The 22,013-nt window shown below is 36.0% G+C and overlaps 1 protein-coding gene across 6 annotated transcripts in view; it reads right to left on the reverse strand.

The window, feature by feature from the left end:
* CTNND2 (catenin delta 2) overlaps positions 1–22,013 on the reverse strand; it is a 1,206,354-nt gene that overhangs the window by 116,555 nt on the left and 1,067,786 nt on the right. For all 6 annotated transcript variants that reach the window (XM_069077188.1, XM_069077207.1, XM_069077216.1 and 3 more), the window contains one exon: positions 21,719–21,869. In XM_069077188.1, coding sequence (XP_068933289.1) covers positions 21,719–21,869 — 151 coding nt within the window. The remainder of the gene's footprint in view (positions 1–21,718; positions 21,870–22,013) is intronic.

The raw sequence follows: 22,013 nt of genomic DNA on the forward strand, positions 1-22,013 counted from the left end.
GTCCATTTTGTCTGTTATAGCAGCCTGGCTTCATCCTCAGACACTTACTAGTTGTGTGATGCTGGGTTAGTCACTTACCCTCTGTTTGCCTCAGTTTCCTCCACTGCAAAATGGGGATAATAATAGTACCTACCTTACAGGGTTGTTGTGATGATCCAATGAGATATTTATTAAAAAAAAAAAGGATTTGATTCAGTACTTGGCACATAGTAGGCATAACACCCAGATCCTACCTTCACTGTTCTCAGTTCACCCTAGAAATACTTGCTTGAGTCTAGTTCTTATAGTTTCCCTATTCAATTTACAGTATGATCCAGAAGAAGTCTGACTGAGGCAGAATATAATGGGATTACCACTTCCTCTTTTATTCATATATATATCCCTCAGGATTAGCATAACACAAGAATGGGAAGGGGCCTCAGAGGTCATCTAGACTAAGTCCCAGCTAAATGGTGAATTCTGTCAACAACATTGCCATGTGGTTATCCAGCCTTTGCCTTGGCTTTAGCTGAGCTACATATGACTCAGTCTTTGCTTTCCCAGACATTTAATGCCTAAAGTGAGATCTTGCCCCAGGCTTCACAAAGTTATTTTATATTGCCTCTTACAGGGCACAGGTGCATATACTTGTGTGGTAGAGTCAGGAGGCATGATTGTATGCAGATAAAGGTCAGGTCAGACTCCGAAGCACATAACTTCTGACAAATCTGAAGTCAAAGCTAACTTTCACTTGTCATTACCCTGCAGGAATAATCCTGGAGACTTGGTCAGGTGATCTGTATATATTTACTCCAAGACTTCTATTAATAACAAAAAACTGGCTGATTTTGTTTCTGGCATCTCCCTTTAATCTTTGTTTATATTTCATTTAATCTTGTTAGCCTCTCTTTCTGGTTTAACTTGGTGGGTTTTAGGTAATTACTCCATATATAACTGAAGGTTTGGACTTCTCCAATCCTTGCTTTAGGGGCAACTAGATAGAGTTGGATAGAGTACTGGGCCTGAAGTCAGGAAGATTTAAATTTAAATGTCTCAAATAGTAGCTGTGTGACCCTGGGCAAGTCACTTGACACTGTTCACTTCAGTTTCCTTATTTATAAAATGAGCTGGGGAAGGAAATGGCAAACCACTACTCCAGTGTCTTGCCAAGAAAACCCCAAATTGGATCACAAAGAGTCAGACATGACTCAACAATAATAACAACAACCCCCTGCATTTCCAGGCCCACCAGCCTAGGAGTTTAGTTCCCTGTAGTTGAAAGCACAACACTAAAGGGAAACAGTCTTGGGCAAAATTGTGAAATTATCTTTTGGATGTCCCATTTGTTTTATCATTCATATTTAGTTACTAATTATCACACAGTAAAATAATGCTTAAATATAACATTAAATATGTGTCAGTAATTTTGTTGTAAATTTCATTTAATTAAGACACTTTGGTCTCTTCACCTATGCTCAATTTTCAGAAATTTTACCCATTTGTTCCCCAAAATTGGGTCATATAGATAGACAGCATATTCAGAGTTTAAAAAGACATTACTACCATGATGCCTCTTTGCTTTGTAATTTAGGTTTTTTGGAAAGTATTCTTTTTTCAAATGAGGTTGGTCAAGAAATTCCAGTTGTTTTTTCTTTCTACAATGTCATAATATAGAGCTATCATCCTCCAAAGGCATTATTACCTTGTCTATAGTTCCGTGTGTAAGCCTATTTTCCCACTGTTCTATTGTGCATATAGCTCACTTTATTATGGGGTCATTAAGTTAAAAACAAAAAACAAGGGGTGGCTGGGTGATGCAGTGAGTAAAGTGCCGGCCCCAGAGTCAGGAGGACCCGAGTTCGGTTCTGGCCTCAGACACTTAACACCCACACAAAAAAGCTAGCTGTGTAACCTTGGGCAAGTTACTTAACTCCAATTGCCCTCCAAAAGGCAAAAAAAAAAAAACAAACCAACCCAAAAAACCTCAAACTGAAAGGCTTTCTCTTCAAATTTTGTCAATATAGTCAATTAAACTACCAATCAGCATATATTTGTTACTTCTTACTATGTGGCAGGTCCTATACTCAATGCTGAGGATACAAATACAAAAGTTAGCCAGCTTCTGCCGTCAAGAATATTGTGTCCTACTAAGATGTATTCTCTCTTTTTTCCTCTTCCAGATACACCAGTCTGAACCAAGAGAATATGAATTTCTGTTTCTCTGTAACACAACTTTACTGTTGTTGTCACTGGGTAGCAGCAAGCATATATGGGAATTAAGTAAGAATGGAAACCAGGGAAGCATGGTGGACAAGGATCTTGTTTCAGAGTTGAGACAACCTTGATTCAAACTGGTCTCTGGCTTAGTTTCCTCATCTATATAAAGAGGATACCTCAAAGGATTGTTGTGTTATTTAAATGAGATGATCTTTGGAAAATCTAAGCAAATTGGAAAGCTCTATATAAATAATAATAGCTAAAATTTATGCAGTACTTTAAGGTTTGCAAAATGCTTAACAAATGTTATCTCATTTGATCACTCCCAAACCGTGGGAACTCATAAGTGGCAAATGTCTGAGGCCAGAGTTGAACTCAGGTTCTCCTGACTCTAGCACCTGTGCTCTATTCACTGTGCCACCTAGCTGCCCATTCTGCATCTCTTAATGTAATAATATAATTTTTGTTGATTTTAAAAAATTTAATCATTTATGTTATTATTTTTCCTTATATTGAACCAGCAATGCTTTCCTGGTACAAATCCCACTTGGTCACAATGTGTAATCAATGATATATTGTTGTTGTCCAGTCATTTTTAGTTGTGTCCCACTCTTTGGGAATCCCATTTGGTGTTTTCTTGGCAAAGATAGTGGCATAGTTTGCCATTTACTTCTGATTATTTTACAGATGAGGAAACTGAGGTAAACAGGGTGATATAATTTGCTAAGGGTCACACAACTAGTAAGTATCTGAGGCCAGATTTGAGCTCAGGAAAATGAGTCCTCCTGACTCCAGGTCCAGAGTTCTATCCACTCTATGCCACCTAACTGCCTACTGTGGTCTACTGGCTAGTATTTTATTTAGGATTTTTGCAAATATATTCTTTAGTGAAATTGGTCTATAATTTCTTTCTCTATTTTTGCTCTTCCTGGTTTGTGTATCAGCACCATATTTGTTTAATAAAAGGAGTCTGGTGGGACTCCTTTGTCTATTATTTCAAATAATTTAACACTGGAGTTAGTTGATCTTTAAATGTTCGGTGGAATTAATTTCTAAATCCATCTTGCCTGATGCTTTTTGCTCAGGAAACTCATTTATGGTCTGTTGAATTTTTTTTTCTAACATAGGTGTATTTAGATATACTATTTCCTCTCCTGTTAATCTTTGCAGTTTATATTTTTGTAAGTATTCTTCCATTTCACTTAAATTTTTAAATTTATTGGCATATAATTATGCAAAATAACTCCTAACAATGCTTTAATTTCATCTTCATTAATTATGTATTCACTCTTTTCATTTTTAATATTAGTGATTTGGTTTTCTTCTTTCCCTTTTAAAAGTCATATTAACCAATGGTTTTCTCATTTTTAAAAATAAAACCACCTCCTATTTTTATTTATGAATTCAATAGTTTTTTAAATTCAATTTTACTAATCTTACCTTTAATTTTAAGGATATATAATTTGGTGTTTAACTCAAAAATCTTAATTGTACATCCAGTTTGTTGATCTGCTTTTTTTCTGTTTTATTTATGTAAGCATTTAAAGGTATAAATTTTCCCTCTGGATTACCACTTTTGCTACATCTCCTAAGTTTTGGTTTGTTGTCTCATTACTGTCATTATCTTTAACAAGATTATTTATTATTTCCATAATTTGTTCTTTGACACACTCATTCTTTAATTTAGGTTATTTAGTTTCCAACTAATTTTTAATCCTTGTTTCCATAGTCCTTTATTAAATGTAATTTTTTAATATTATGATCTGAGAAGGATGTTTTAATGTTTCTGCTTCGCTACATTTGACTATAAGGTTTTAATATGTGGTCAGTTTTTTTAAAGGTGCCATGTACTGCTGAGAAAAAGGCACATTCCTTTCTATTCTCATTTAATTCTCTTCAGATGTCTATCACATCTAGCTTATGTAAGATTGTATTTATTTCCTTGACATCTTTCTTATTTATTTTTTGGTTAGATTCATCTATTTTGGAGATGGAATAGTCCTCACTATTATAGTTTTGCTCTCTATTTCCACCTGTAATTCATTTACCTTGTCTTTTATAAATTTAGATGCTATATCATTTGGTGCATATATGTTTGGTATTGATATTACTTCATTATCTGTGGTACCTTTTAATATAATGTAGTTTCTCTGCTTATCTCTTTTAAATAAATCTATTTTAGTTTTAACTTTGAGACCACTATTCCCATGCTTTTTTTTTTTTAATACATCAACTAAAGCAGAATAAATTCTTCTCCAACCCTTTATTTTTACTCTATGTTTGTCTCTCATTTTAAAATGCTTTTCTTGTATACAACATATTGTTGGGTTCTGGTTTTTGATCCATTCTGCTATCTGTTTACATTTTGTGTGTGAGTTCATTCCATTCACATTCAAAATTATAATTATTAGTTGTGTGTTTCCTTCTCTCCTTTCCCCCCTCCCCCACTGCTTAGTCTTCTTTCTTTCTTTTACTCCATCCTTCCTCAGAAGTCTACTTACTTCTGTCTTTTTTTTTTTTTTGGTTGCTTTTTTGGAAGGGGGAAGGCAGGGCAATTGGGGTTAAGTGACTTGCACATGGTCACATGGCTAGTGAGTATCTGAGGCCGAATTTGAACTCAGGTCCTGATTCCAGGGCCAGTGCTCTATTCACTGTATCACCCAGCTGCCCCAGTCTACTTACTTCTGATCACTGTCTCCCTATTCCTCATACCCTTCTAAGAATCCTTCCCTCATTCTATCCCCTTGCCCTCGTATTTCTTTGAAAGTTAAGAAGACTTTTATACCCACCTAGATGTATATGTTATTCTATCTTTAACCCAGTTCTGATGAAAATAGGTTCCATTGCTGTCTGCCCTCCACCTCCCTCCCCCTACTTAAATATTCTTTCATTTATGCCTTTTTTTGTATAAGATAATTTGTTCCATTTTAACTTTCCCTGTTCGTCTTGACAATCTTGCATTAGAAGTGTTAAGAGTCCCAGGGGTGGGGAATCTGTGGCCTCAAGACCACATGTGACTTTTGAAGCTGCAAGTTCCCCACTCCTGTGATAGACTGTGAGGGGGTGAAGGGGATACCATAGTTTAGAAATACTTGTGGATCATGTCTGCAGAGATGACTTAAAAATTTCTCTCTCTCTTTCCCTCTCATTTTATAGATATATAACCAGGCTTAGTTTTTCCATTGAGATTTTCATTTCTAAATAATTAATTTCTTATCAGACATTTAAAAATGGATGTCTTGTACACATCTCAAACTCAGCATATCCAAAATTGATTCTATTATATTCCCACTGAAACTTAACCCTGTTCCAAACTTCGTTACTTCTGTCAAAAGCACCACCATGCTTCCAGTCAGTTTCCTCATCATTAAAATAAAAGGGTCAAAAGAGAGGGCCCTCTGGGATCCCTTCCAACTCTAACTCTATAATCCTATGATTTAACATTTTTTGGGGGGAAATGGTAATGAGTTTTGGTTGAAGAAACCTAGCTCACAGAAATATAAAGCTGATACTTAAAGCTTATATTTTATTTCAAGATTTTAAGTGAACATTATTTTTACATGGCCTTACTGGCCTATTGATTAAATTGGTATTAAACAGAGTAAGCTTTAATAACATGGAAAAGTAAAGTTAGAATCCTTAACAAAGAGGTCTAAGATATCTTAATCTCAATGTGAGTAGCAAAACATTATGCCAAAACAAGGCCCTGGCATCTCTTCTGTGATTTCCCCTTTGTTCTTAGTAATAGCTGAAATTATGTTTTAATTTCAGTTATTAATACCATTAGTAACACTGCAGGTTGAGACCAGTATTCTACTTGAAACAATGCACTTCTCAGAAACTACCGTTCTCTGTAAGTACTATCAGTGATACAATTGGTTCAAAATATTCTGTGAAGTGATTTCATTCCACAGTCATTCCAATAACAAAATGGTTTCCAGAATATTTTCAGAAAAGAGAGTTTTAGGCAATTTTCAAAGGAAGAAATGAATCAATGGTGATAGAAAAAAATGCTCTAAATTACTAATGATTAGGAAGTCAAGGCAACTCTAAAGTTCCACCTCACACTTATCAGACTGGGAAAGTTGACAAAATAGAGAAATGATAAATATTGGAGGGTTGTGGAAAAACAGGTACACTAGTGCATTGTTGGTGGAGCTGTGGCTTTGGCTCCAAGGTTTTTAGCCAAAATATTTCAATATAAGCCACAAAACCAACTAATAACTATAATTATATAACTGGAATTGGAAGTAACCTCAGTGTCCATCAAATCTGATTTTGTCCCTGAATACGTATCCCCTGTACAATAAAGCCGGCAAGTGGTTATCCAGCTTTTCCACATAGACTTCAAGTGAGGGGGAACTCACTGCCTCCACAGTCAGCCCATTCTACTTTTGGTTAGCTCTAATTATGAAGAAGTACTTCCTGATATCAGACCACAACTGTCTCTCTACAACTTCTGCCCACTGCTTCTAACTATGCTCTGTAGGATCAGATAGAATGGATCTAATATGTCTCCCATAAGAAAGCCATTCAGATACTTGAAAACAGAAGCATGCTCTCCTCACTTCAGCTTCTCTGGTCTCTCTGTTACCTTACCCATAAGAAAAAAAATCCCCCCCCCAAAAAGAAAGAAAAAAAATTCCTTTATTTCTACAGAGGAAGAGAAATCATTTAGGGCATGGTTGTATTTTATAACTATATCTTCCCTTATGGACTAATAAATTAAAACCTCTCCTCCCCACCCCTCTGAGGCATGGTGGTAGGTAGATGTTTTTGTTTTTGTTTAAATTGAAGACCACATTACTAAATCCATCAGGCTATCATTGTGTATTAGACAAAATACATATTCTCTTTAAATCCCTTTCCTCAGCTCTCTAGCCTCAACATTAACTACCTGAATCTTGGAACTCACACATGTGAAAACAGAGATTTTATGTGCTTACTTTTAAGCAGCAGGATGCCATGGCATTTGTCTTGTAACATGCCACCTTTCAAAATCAGTTAGCTGACAGGAAATTATTCAGACAGCTAAATGTTATAATGCAAAATACTGTGTATTCCATTTCATCTAAGGAACAAATTCTGCCTCTTTAAGATAGTAGTTTCTTGTGGATTTGACATATAAAAGAACAGGTGCTCATAAGGTTACCTTATTACAAATTTCCCTGAAAGAGATTACAGGTTATTATAATCTAAAACCAACAGGGATGGCCTGAGTTGCTCACTCTCAATTCCAGCGAAGGGGCCAATGTGCTTTTCTCTGAGTACCCAATCCAAGTCCGGTTCTGAGCAGGAAGCATCTAAAACTTTTTTGCTTCCAAAGGTGGTTTTTCTCCCCTTAGGAGCTTATGAAAGTATTTACTTGAGCATGGCTATTTCATAATTCTCATTAGCAGCTCATTCTCAACTGGAAGATTTTCCTCTGACATCATATGGTCAAATAGAAAAGACTCCCATGCTAATGTGTCTGTGGGTATTCTCTTTAGTGCATGAGTACTTACCCTAGGGTCCATGAACTTATTCTTAAAGAAATATTTTTATAACTGTATTTCAATAGAATAAGTTTCCTTTGTAACCTTATGTATTTTATTTTATTCATTTAAAAACATTCTTCTGAGGAGTCCATAGATTTTACCAGATTTCCAGAGGGGCCTATGACTTTAAAAAGATTAAGAATCCCTGTTCTCAGGTCTATAAGGATATCACCTAAATTTGAATAAAATGTGAACAGTTTTCCGTTTTGTTTCCAGTGATTCCCATTCTGACCTCAAACTAGGAAATAATCCTAATAGGGGACTCATTAAGTCTCATTTCATAAAATAATAATTTAAAATTCCATTTATATAGGGCTCTATTTTTCCAAGTAACTCTTTTCTACTTGTTCCAGGTCCCCCAATTCTCTAACAAGTATCAGAATTTAATTAACATGGGACCATGCACCTCATCCAAAAGGAGTAACAATATTGATTCTATGAGTCTCTGGGTTTGTTGATATGTCTGGCCTCCCATAAGCACCTAATCTGCTGATGAAAATTTAGTTCCTGCTTTACTCTGTGACTTCCCTTCTCCTCTGAAACTGGCTAGCAAAATCAGGTTATTAAAGCAGCCAGGCTTCGAGTGATCTGATAAATCACCTTGTCTGGGAAATTAGGCTTCTTTGTAAAATACTAATTGAAGTGGTGTGTGTTTTAATTAAAACAACATCTGTCAGGATCTGAAGAAACATTTTCATCCTGACAGTGAAGACGCATCTCTAATATTCCTTCATAATTTGTAGCTTTTCAAAAGATGATATGAACTTTATATATTTCTAGGAGCAAAAACCAAAACAAATCAAGGAACCCTACCATTGCATCCTCTGGCTTGCATTCTTAGCTGGCTCCTAGTACAACTCTTCTCCCAAATCACAGAGTGTCTCACTTTGGGTTGAGTAAAAATGCTGGAGAACAAGGTAGTTGAAAAACCTAGATTCTTGTTCCATTCCCTATATATGCTCTGAGGAACTGGGAGTGGGGAGGAGTGTGGAGGGTGGGTGGGGCAGAGAGGCAGGGAGGAGAGGAGGGAAAGCAGAGTAACTCATGAAACAATTTACTAATATATAAAAGGGTTGGGATCTGTGTCACTGGAGAGATTACCTACAATTGCTCAAATTTTATATCATTTAAAGTGATGAAATGATGAGAGCAAGTGGAGTCAGTGAGTGTAGACTACTTAAAAACAGTGAAAGAGGGGTAGCTAGGTCACACAGTGAACAGAGCACCGGTCCTGTAGTCAGGAGGACCTGAGTTCAAATCTAACCTCAGACACTCGACACACTAGCCGTGTGACCTTGGGCAAGTCACCTAACCCCAATTGCCCTGCCTTCTTCCCTCCAAAAAGCAAAACAAACAAACAAAAAATAACAGTGAAAGAAAACACAGAAGAAAATATGATTAAACTATCTTTTGAAATATTTAGAAAAGTTGTTAGAATTTCATTAACATGCAAAATTTTCAATAATTGATTATAGGTTTTTGTGTCTAAATGTAGCTGTTATAATATCTATATGGAATATATCACTTTTAACTTCATTAGACATCTTAGAAAAGGAAGCTTTTTTGAGATAGAAGAGATTTAGAGAAAAGTTTGGATTTTAAAAAAAAAGAAAAAGGAAAATTTGCAGCTGTTGTTGAAAAAAATGAATAGCTAAGCTCTTTTAGAAATTTTGCTCTGTTTTGGTGAGTTTAATTTTTTTAATTCTGTACTTTACACTAAAAAAAGAACATTTACTTATACAAATCAGAACAAAGAAGATTATGTGAAACTGAACCACCATTACATACTTTAAAAAAACCACATAATAAATTTAATGTCAAGTATTTTGTCCTAGAGAAGTTGATTAGTCCTATGGATAATATCCATTTTGTTATATTCTTTCATTTTATTTAATTATTGAATGTGTTTTGAGGAGTTTAGGAATATATGTTATTTAAATTCCCTTTAATAGCATGGGAAGACCTGCATTATCTGTTTACTTTTGTTTTCAAATTATACAACAGACCTAATATGGCAAAACGATATCTTAATAAAGGATCAAAAACTTAAGAGAAAAACCCACTACAACTTAAGAGACATGTCTTATTTTGGCTCATCCTGCTTCTTAACTCTGGGCCTAAGGAGAAGATTTAGTTGCCTATATATGGGTTTAGTCAGTTGTCATATGGAAAAAGACACCAAGATGTCATGGCACCGACCATAAAATATGGACGCATAAATCAAAAGAAGATCCTTAGACAAACATACTTCTTCACTTACAAATCATAGGAGGACATTGCTTAGCTTCCTCTGCTGTGAGAGGAGATGCAGCGTAAGAGCCCTGGATGCAGCATCAGTTACCTAGGCTCAAACTACTACTGCCTTTGTGACCTTAGGACAGTCATGTTACTTCGCAAGCCTCAGGTCCCACAATGTAAAATATTTGGATTTGGATAAGTGATCCTAAAGGCCTCTTCCTGATTGAGCTCTATGATTCTTTGATCCTACATTTTATACTTGAAGTCCTAACAAGATAAAGTGATGGATGTTTGGGTCTTGAAATACACAAGTGGGTAATGCGGAAGGCACGCAGCAGATGGGGAAGAACCCACATCGTGTTGCTGTGGTTTTTAAGGATGAAAATGTTGAAGACAGCCATCTAACAGCATGCAACCTTGCACATTTAAACACCTTATCTGGAGAGAAAATGGCACATGGCCAATGGGATGCAGGAGCTCTGCTAATTGGGCCAATGCAAACCTTACAGAGGAGAGAACACTGCCAATATAAATGTTTGAAAATCAGCAATCCATAGCAATGTAACAAGAAAATGTTGTTATTTTAAAACTAACCTAAAACCACTTAATGCAGCTGCAGAATGGAATATATCGCTAGATTTAAAGAGGTTTAAACTTTTTGCTCTGAATCTACTTGATGTTGTGAAAGGTTCTGGGAAAAAGAAATATCTCTTTTTTTTTTCCTTTTCTCCCTACTCATTCAGTTTTTAAAAATTTACCATACTCTTTCTTGAGTCATTCTTCATGTTGCCAGATATATTCTCCTGTGCATCCATTTGTTAATTCATTCATTCATTTAATCATTCATCCATCAGATATATATATATATATACGTGTGTATGCACACACACACACACATATTGAGTACCCAGGAAATGAACAATTCTATGTAATGTAAGACATTGTTGGGATGGTATACAAAGACTTCATAAGGATTGATTCATGCCCTCTAGGGTTCTAATGTATATGGAAATGGCTCTGTGAGCTCTCTGTTAAGGATGTTACCAATGGAGATCCCCATTTTTCTCACTTATCTATTCCATACCATTCTAACCTATACCATCCCACAAATTTACCAAAGAGAGGGAGGGAATGAGAATCAACACTGGGGTCTTACTTCACTTACTCTTTCAACAATACATGAACTATTTTATTAGCTTTTGGTTATTAATTCAACACAATATTCTTAGCTATTTTATTCTTAATTTAATAAGCATAAAATTTAAATCTGATCACCCCAAATATCTCTTATCACAAAAAAACACCACAGACTGATAGCTGGAAGGGGCTTTTGAAGTTTTTTTTGCTTTTTGAAGGGCAGTTGGGGTTAAGTGACTTGCCCAAGGTCACACGGCTAGTTTTTGTGTTAAGTGTCTGTGAATTTATTATAATAACTCATTATAATGATGGAGAAACTGAGGCTTAGAGGGGGAAGTAACTTGCCTGAGATCACATGGGTGCTAAGTAACAGAACCAAAATTCAGTCTCATATCCTCTGACTTTTAATCCAGTTCTCTTTCCACTATAACATGTTTATTTTTTTAGGCTGAGGTCTCCTGTCTCACCTAGACTGGAAGTGCAGAATCCACTCATAGATATGACCCAATTACTAATTGGCTCTGGAACTCTGACATCCTCCATTTTCAGTCTAGGCTCCATCCTTCCTCCTTGGATAGCCCAGTGCCTCCCACTCATGGTGGTTTATTGCATTGGCGACTACTCAACCAAACACCCTGCAGTTCAGAACTCCCAAACTTGAGCAACCTACTAGCCTCAGGATTGCTGGTAACAGTGGCCACAGGTGTGTATCACTATGTCCAGCCAATTATACCATTCCAAGGTACCAGTTAGTGACCTACAGGATAATGCAACAAAATCCCAAGATAAGGTAATATTGTAAAAAGTCCCTTCCTTGACTTTTAGACTTATAGAGTCTTATACTACAATTCATTTGAACTCAATTTTACTGTATGAGTAAGCATGAAAGCACATTTAGCTACCAAACTACTAACATTCACGACTTCCCTTTAAGAGGAATGAGAGCTGTCAGTGTTTTGTTGATTTGGCGGTCGCCTTCCCTAAGTTTTAAAGCAGCAGTAAATACATATTAGACCACAGAGATATAAATCCAAAAGTGAAACAGATAATGCCCTTAAGAAATTTACATTTTATTGGGAAGGAAGGAGGGAGGGAGAAGAAACATGTACCCAGAAAACGAAATATATTCAGGGAGCAGCTAGGTGGCACAGTGAATAGAGCACTGGCCCTGGAGTCGGGAGGACTGGAGTTCAAATCCTGCCTCAAACACTTAACACCTACTAGCTGTGTGATGTTGGGGAAGTCACTTAACTCCAGTTGCCCCTCCTTTCCTCTCCAAAAAGACAAAATAAAAATAGCAGCTAACAGTTCTGAGGTCAATGTGGGGAGGAAGGGCATTCCAGAATGACCTGTCCAAATGGTCATGTATGGAGGTGGAATATTATTCATGACAAAAAGCAAGTAAACTAGTTTGGTTAGAACATAGAATGCCCAAAAGAGAGTAAGGTTCCATAAGCCTAGAAAGGTTGGATAGAGTTAGACTGTGACTGACACTAAAAATCAGAAGACATGACTATTTATTTCATCACAGAGGCAAGTGAGGGCCACAACGGATGATGCCATTGAATAAAAGCATCTTCACCTAACTTGCTCCAGAAATTAAACTGAAAATACAGCTTGGGATTCCTAATTTTTCTTCTTCCATGGACCAAATGTTAACACAAACTTCTGCTTTAAGACACAGAGAATGCTGTGTTCAGAGCATCACAAGGTAGATATATGCGGGGGAGGGGGCTGGGGCTTTTAAGACAAAGCTTTGCTTCCATCGGTGGCCTTAGCCTGATCAGGTCCACAGGGCCTCTGAATACTAATGAAAACACTTAAAATGGACAACATAAGCAAAACTGAAAAGAATTTGCAAACCTCTAGAATGGACACTCACCTACCTACCCACTTACCCATTCTGTCCCCTTTCAAAAATTGAAACAAAGCTGAGTGAGCAACATTTGTGTATCCTTGAAGAAGTCTGACACCTTAGAGCTATAGATGCCATAAATCGTAGAGGCAGACAGTAATATTTACTGGCCAAAGGAAAAGACATTCCTTGAAAAATCTAGTTGCTATTAGCAATCCTGTCTTCCAGTAGCTATCATCTCAAAGAAAGTTTCTCCAAGTCCAAGGGAAGCTCAGAGACTCCTCATTTCTCCTTGACACTGAAACACATAAGATGTCCATAAGTAATCCCTTGCTCTCATTGTATGACCAGCCCCTTTTCTTTTTTGATACCTTCCTTGGGATGACATCCTTTATTCCAGTTCTTCATATTTCCTTGTTTGCTATGCATTACGGCCTGCTCACACCCTCCATCTGATTCTCCATTGACCTCAGAGTTACATTCAGTTTAGTCTGTTGTAATCTATATCATGATTTCATGGCTCATAACAATGAAAGGTGGGGTCTTCAGTACAGGGAGCATTTGGGCTCATTCAAGGAACTTACTGTAGTTAATTTTAGGATTCATTGACTGTTGCTCTAATGTAGACTCTGCATTTTCACTGATTGTCCCCCCTGAAATGTTCTCTTTCCTCACCTCTTGGTTTTCCACAAGTCACTTTTGTCCCACTTAAGCTAGAAGTCCTTTTTTATGATATTACCTTCACTTTACATGTATATATTATTTACATGCTTTCTCCCCCATTAGAATGTGAGCTCCTTGAAGGCAGGAACTATTCTGACCTTTCTTTGTAAATGTAGTTTATAACACAGCACCTGGCATATAGTAAATGCTCAATAAATACTTGTTTTTGCTATAATTTCCCAAATGCAATCCAGTCCAGGTGCAACCTGCTGTCCATCTGTAGTATCTGCCAAAAATACCTTTTTTATTCTCTTTCTCTGTCTCTCTCTCTCATCTATTATCCATGACTATATCTCTATCTTTACATATGTGTGGATATGTATTTATACACAGACTGATGTACAATCTATACATGTCATCCATTTTAAAAAATTCATAATCTAGGTGATAAGCATTCTTCATCTACTTTGTTTTTACTGAAAGGATGGTCAGAGCAAACTCTTTGCAGTGATTATCAATATCAACCAGAAAGTCCTATAGTGTTTTGGGGTTTGATACAATGATCACTATTATTTATAAAGAGGAACAAATGGAGGCCCTCAGCATTTATAGGGAATATCTCTTTTGACTCTACTAGATTCCTCCAAGACAGGCAATCACCTTTGTCAAACAATATTATACCTCCTTGTTTTATACATAAACTAATATTAATGACCAGATTGTTGTCAAAGTTATCTCTATTATGATTTCTAAGGAATCTTGAACCATTTTGATTTACATAGAAAAATGATCTGAAGAGAACCTTTAATTTAGTGTTTGGCTCTACCCAAAGACTTAAAAAAAATATCAACAAAGAATATACACAATGGGAAAATGTATTCTCTACATATTTCAGTCAATTTTGTGTTATAGTGGAATATCTCTTGTGACACCCTTCTAGGTCATGGAAATTAACATGAAAATATTAGTACTATTAATAACCTCATCCAGGATACCCCTATGCATGAATAGATAATTTTCAAAAAATGTATATTGCTGAAGAAGGCATAAACACTGGGAATTTATTATATATCTCGATATTTGTTTTCCGTCATGTTTTTTCAGTCTTAACAATTTCTAAGATTTTTTCTATGTTTTTGACATGTCTCATTTAAGTATCTGCTTCCTCATTGTCCTCATGCTTATGTTTGCTATAGATGAATTTCTCTATGTATGTAAGGTCTCATTCAGGGGATATCACTGTTTTCAATCTCTTTCATTTTTACATTATCTCTGAACACTTATCTAGACCTGTTATGTTAGAATGGGCAGCTAGGTGACACAGTGGATAAAGTAGTGGGCCTGGAGTCAGGAAGACTCATCTTCCTGAGTTCAAATCTGGTCTCAGACCCTTAACAGCTGTGTGACCCTGGGCAAGTCACTTAACTTGGTTGCCTCAGTTTTCTTATCTGTAAAATGAGTCAGAGAAGGAAATGGTAAACCACTCTAGTATCTTTTCTAAGAAAATACCAAATGGGGCCACAAAGAGCTGGAGTCCAAGTCTGGTGGATCTACTGTTTTTAATGGTTAAAAAATGTGTTATACATTTTTTTCATATCTTTTCCATCTTTCTTTTATCATTTGTACTCATTCTGATTTTCCTGAATGCCATCAGAGTTACTATTTATTTGTTTCTCCCATCTTACTTTCTTTAAGATTGATTTTACCTTATACTTTTCTTTGTTTTTCAAGGTGTATAACTCATAATTTTCCACCACCCTTTTCTGTACGATTTTATAGATGAGTTTATATTCTGTACCACTTTATTGTCCTTGGTTGTCACAATAATCTGCTTGGTAAGTAAGTCAAATATTGGCTAACTAAGGTCTTTTTAAGGCTCTTATAGTGTCCTCATTATGAAAGTTAATTTGTATCAGTTAAATGAAGATGGGCAAAAATAAATAACACATCTTAAAGATTAAAAAAAAAAGTATGAGAGACATCATAGTGACAAAGTTCTAAATAAGACTATATTTGTATATGTTCTTAGGAGTGTTGAAACTTTAATTATAGGTTGGAATGGAAAGGGACGTCTTCATAAAGAAAATACCTTGACCTTGAAGAACAGAAAGACATTAGAGAAGGAGAGAAGTTTCTAAAGGGTAGAGCACAGCATGAATGATACAGTGGAATGAGCACTAGACTTCGTGCCACAGGACCTGAGTTCAAATCCTTTCTACTTCAGTGACCTTGGCCAAGTCACTTCTCCTTTATCAAGGGTTCTTAACCTTTTTGTGGGTCATGGACTCTTTTGTTAGTCTAGTGAAACCTATGGACCCCTTCTCAGAAAAATGTTTTTAAATGCATACAATAAAATACATAGGATCACAAAGATCAAATGGACCAATGCCATAGAGGATAAGAGGCAAGAGATGAGTTGTGATCTAAATCGTTCAAGGAAATACACACACAGATGATAAAGTTACAGATCTACCAAAGTATCGAATTAATGCTACTGAAATGGGATGGGAAAACGAACATTTCCTTTGCTCTAAAAAGAATGCTGGTACAAACCAAATTCTTTGCAATTAAATGTCTCCTTCCTAAAGATGGAGCATCCCAATCCTATAAGGCATATGACTGTGATTATTTTACAGCTATTTTTACATGATTGACTCTATTTCTTGCCTGATGACATCGATTTTAGAGTTCTAATTTTATATGACCAATATGGTACTCCAACAGTTGCAGCTTAGCAGAACTGACTCCAGAAACAGAAAGGAAGAAGGGATGCCTAGAAGCCATAGTACTTCTCAATGATTCACTATTACCTTGTGCTTTAATCCTTTCCCCCCAAAATAAAGCATGTAATGCACTCCAAGTGGAATGCAGACAGGTGACTGAATGGCTACTGATTTGTTCCAAATCTCCTGGACTCAAAAAGGGAGACTATTGATATCAAAGCATCTATGCCAACTAATATGAAATAACTCTGCTCAAGGACAAGGAAAGCCTAGGTAAGTGAGTAATTAAGATTAGATGTTCAAAGTTTATATCTGATACTGATATTCAAAATCAATATGGTCCCAAATTTGAGAAAAAGGTCAAATTACATCTGTTCCATGGCTTTTAATGTACTTTAAACATAGAAGGTAATGGGGTTAATTGGGCACATATTCAAAACCCTCTTGCCCCATGTTTAAATAGCTCTCTATGACTAACATTTCATGCCAAATGTTTCTCACCTCACTAGGACCATTCTCCAAATCTTCAAACAATTCAGAATGCTCTTTAAAATATTGTATTCTTAGCATTTGTTATGGCTAAAAAATTTTTGAGCTCAAAGACAAAGTGGCAGTTTTGACTATATTATATTATATTATATTATATTATATTATATTATATTATATTATATTATATTATATTATATATAAAATATCATCTCCAATTTATCCTGTAAGTCTTGTTTGCAAATTGTTGTTTGCATGCTATCTTCCCCTTTAGAGTGTGAGCTCCTGGAAGGCAGAGATGTTTCACTTTTCTTTGTATTTTCAGGCCTTAGGATGTTGTCTTGCACAAAATAAGAGATTAATAAGTGCTAATTGACTTGATTTCTAATTGTGACAGTTACCTATTTTTTAAAAGGAAGAAAGCCAAATTGTAGAGAAATGCTAAAAATAAATGTTTTGCTTCTTTGATGGCAGCACTGCATTATAATTGTCTACATATGCTTCCTTGATTCCCTTTCCTCCTTAACTGTGGACATTTCCTAAGATTTATGCCTTATCTCTTTATTTCCCATCAATGACTCTGTCTGACTTCAACTCCAAGAACATAATGCCTACCTGCCCCCCCCACCCCCCACTCACCCACAGGATAAGCTCATCATCCTATAGAATGACTTAGCTTTTGATACTTTTCAGATGTTTGATAGCTGTGTGACCCTGGGCAAGTCACTTAACCCTGCTTGCCTCAGTTTCCTCATCAGTAAAATGAGTTGGAGAAGGAAATGGCAAACCACTCCAGTATCTTTGCCAAGAAAACCCCAAAGGGAGACACAAAATATCAGACACCACTGAACAATAAACCTTTTCAGCACCTTTGGCTGTCTCTCCTTTGTGATCGGAGACTTAGAGGATAGGACAATAAACTCCCCTCAAAGCCTTTCTTTAGAGAGGGTTCAGAATTTTCCAGGTAACTTCATTTTCTATCAGTGGTCTTGTCTGTTTTCAACTACATGAATGTCATGCTAGCTTGTATCTCCCCACTCCCTTTCAGCTTCCTTTTGTGTACTGTCTTCCCCCATTAAATTGTAAGCTTCTTGATAATAGGGACTTTTAAAAAAATTTTGTATCCCCAGTGCTTAGCATAGATCTTGGCACATCATAAGCACTTAATAAATATTCACTCACAATGACTATCCATTTATATGTGTGCACTCCCTCAGACTGACAACCATAAATTCTAGTGGCTTCAATTATCACCTGATTTCTCTGTGGAGGTCCTTTTCCAGTTGATGGACAATTCCTCATGCATAGTCCTGTGGATCATATAAATTTCTAAACATTTAAAAAAACTGGCTTCCCTATCAATCTGGAAAGATGCTGAAAGAATTGTAAAACTTTGTATAACCTTTGGCCCAGCAATGCCACCACTAGGTTAGTATCTCAAAGAAAAAGGAAAAGGACCTATCTGAACAAAAATATTTATACCGGCTCTTTTTGTGGTGGTAAAAAAAATTGGAAATTGAAGAGATGCTCATCAATTGGTGTATGGCTGAAGAATTTGTGGTATATGATTGTGATGGATACTATTGTGCTATAAGAAATAACGAGCAAGATGCTTTCAGAAAAACTTGGGAAGACTTACATAAACTGATGCAGAGTGAAGTGAGCAGAACCAAGAAAACATTGTACACAGTAACAGCAATGTTATACGAGGATTAGCTATGAATGACTTAGCTTTTCTTAGCAATACAGTGATCCAAGACAATTTCAAAGGACTCATGATGAAAAATGCTCTCTTTCTCCAGAGGAAGAACTGATGGAGTCTGAATGTAAATCAAAGTATACTATTTTTCATTGTGTGTGTGTTTCAGAGTCTGTGTTTCTTTCACAGTGTGACTAATGTAGAAATATTGTTTGCATGATTGCACATCTATAACCTATATCAAATTGCTTACCATTTCAAGGGGAGGGGAGGGACAGAAGGAGGAAGAGAGGTTGGATCTCAGAATTTTGGGAAATTAATGTTAAAGATTGTTTTTATATTTAAGTGGGAAAAAAGTATTATTCCAATACCCCTTCCCAAAATGGCTCCCCTGCTTTAGGTTCTACTGAAAAGAGAGCTGGACTTGGAATCAGAAAACACCTTTGCATCCATACTATGCTTCACAAGATGTTTGACTTGGACAAGACATTTAACATCTTTGAGTCAGTTTCCTCATCTGCAAAAAGAAAAGGAGTCTCTAAAGCCCCTTCTATTTCTAAATTATGTGATTACAACTTTCTTATAGTACCAATAATGGCACCAATATCATCATGGTATCAATGTTATCTTAGTTACTCAGATTTAACACCTTGGTGCTCGTTCCTTATTAGAGACTGTGGCTTGGGACCTTTCTAAACCTTGGTTTCCTCAATCGTAAATAAGCAAGTTGGTTTAGCTAGCCTTTAAGATTCCATCCAGATCTAAATCTATGATGCTATGATTTTCTGTAGTCGGTATGTGAATAAGTCCTGTCAAACTATCCTTTGAAATATTTTTCCATCTCTATCTCTTCCATTCAATGCACATACCATCAACCTAGTCACAATCTGAATTGTGGCAAAGGTTGTTCCAACTAGTCTCTCTGCCTTCAGGCCATAGTATATTCCCGGCAATCTCTATGGAACATCAACACCAGGTGAAATTTCTTTAAGCGTCCCTATCATCATGTCATCTTTCCCTGCTAAAAACAAAAAACAAAAGAAAACAAGTAGCTCTTCTGTTGCCTACAGAAAAATGTCCAAACTACTGTTCTTGCATTGGATCCCCAAGCAAATTGAATCCTTTCTAGTTGCTCAACCACCATGACAACACAAAATCTCTACTCTAGCCATGCCAACATCTTTATTGTTCCTTATTTATTCCAGATTTAACTCATATTTTTCAATATACTTAGAATTTATTCCCATATTCTCTGAATTTATCTACCTTTTGCCTATCCTTTAAGGGCCTTCATCAATGAAAGCCCTCTTTAATGAAATTTTCCCTAGGCACTCTATTCTCATTTCTCTGAACTTCAGCAGTATCCTTTACAAATTAGCTCTTGTCTTGAATTTTTATTTGAATGATTTACATGTATAAGGCTTATGAAATTGTAACTGTTGAAACTGTAAGTTCTTAAGAGGACAGAGGTCATGACTTATACTTTTTGTGTATTCTTCATAATGCTGAATAAATGCATCATGCATCAACTAGAAATAATCAACTTCACAGCAATCCCTCTTGTTGAATAATACATTTCCCTATAGGTCAAATACAGTTAGTACAAATATTTTTGCAATGAAAAAATTCTGTTAACAAGAAAACTATTCTAAGTTATAGTTAATGGTCTACTTTGACAATATGATAAAACAAAATCCCCCTAGGACAAAAGAAATGAGATGGTAGCCTTATTGGTCATGATAATGTGAGTTAGCCCATCTTATTTTCAAGTCTAATCTGAAAGATATCACATGAATAAATGTCTTTTTATACCAAAGATATGGTTCACTTTCATCTTAGAATGGGCCATTTCACATACATACACATATATGTATATATATATATATATGAAAATTTTTAAAAACCACTAATCTCAGATATAAAACATCAGATGCAAGAACTGTAATAGTGATCACCTTTTTGTCTAAAGTTACTTTTGTCAACATCTGTCTAGACATGAAGCCAGTAGGGACAAATTCCTTCTTTTTTCTTTCTTTTTTCCCTCCAATCTGGAGGCAGCAGATGTTGTAAAGGAAGTGGCACTGACAGCGTCCCATACACAGGCCTTTCCTTTGCAGACCAGGGTATGAGAGGCCTAGTCATTTGAGAGAAGGATTCACCTGTCTCCTGAAGGAGGCTGCCCTCATGGACCAAGAGGGCAAGCAATCACTTGGAGGGGCGAGTAAGGGATCAAGTATTCAACTCTAAGGAAGGGCAGGGAGTTAGTTCACATACTAAAATAAATTCCTCTGCTTCTTATAATATGTCTATGCCTGATAAAATGTTTCTGAAAACAAATTGTATTATTGGATAATCTTCTTTGTTAACTGAGCCATTCTGGCATTTTCTAAGGAATTGCATTAAAAAAAATGAAGGATCATTTTTTAATAGAGATTAAAATTAAATAGCTGGCTTCATCTCTAACAAATAAAATACTTTAATAAATAATGAGACTTTGATCTTAAGCATATTCCCAAGTTTGGGGAGTAGGTGCAGTTTGGAAATGAAAAAACCAGAAAGAAATTAACAAGAATATAATGAGTAGTTTCCCACATTGAATACTTTGACAGTTTTAATCAGCAAGGATTAGATTAGAAAAGTCAACAATTACATTTCCTATATTTTATAAATCTGACCTTCAAAAATAAACTTTTTCATTTTTTAAAGCTCAATTTCATTTTTAACATGTGGGATTAAAAATATTTTTAAGTAGTCACAATTTTTTTTACCATAATTTTTATATTGGGGCTGAAGGCAGGGTGGGGTTTTGACTTGATTTTTCAAATACATTGCCTGAAATAAACAACAACAACAACATAGTTTGATACTATTAACCGCCCCTTCTTGGATAACCATCCTTTCCTGGCTCCAGAGATATCATACTCTCCTAGTTCTGATTTTTTTCCCACCTTAGTCAGTTCTTTGTCATCTTCCTAATCTTCAAATAAGGTGGACTGAAATGTTAAAGAGTAGATTGGAACCAAATTTCTTTTCCTCCATCAACCTTCATTCATGATTTAAATAATAAGAAGAAAGCATAAAAAAGGAAAGCACAGGACATCATAATTTGGCATTTTCATAATTCACATTAGTGCCAAATATTGCTATTGCAAACTTGCAGCAATATGGATCATAAAGAACATACCTATTAATTCTTTATTTCTGACATCTAAGGCCATGTTCCGTAAAGCTGTTGCAACTGCACACACCACCCGATCATTGTCTATTCGCAGCAGCTCCACTAGAATGGGCAGACCTTTTTCTTTTCGGACAGCAGCACGAATATACACTGACCACTGTTGAAAGAGACAGAGAGAGAGAGAGAGAGACAGACAGACAGACAGACAGACAGAGACAGATAGTTAGACAGAGACAGAGAGACAGAGACAGAGAGAGACAGGCAGAGACAGAGAGGGAGAGAGAAACAGAGCAAGACAGAG

This window comes from Petaurus breviceps, unplaced genomic scaffold (genome assembly GCF_028583685.1).
Source record: "Petaurus breviceps papuanus isolate PSGF00001 unplaced genomic scaffold, PetGlider_PUasm1.0 151, whole genome shotgun sequence".
NCBI lineage: Eukaryota > Metazoa > Chordata > Mammalia > Diprotodontia > Petauridae > Petaurus > Petaurus breviceps.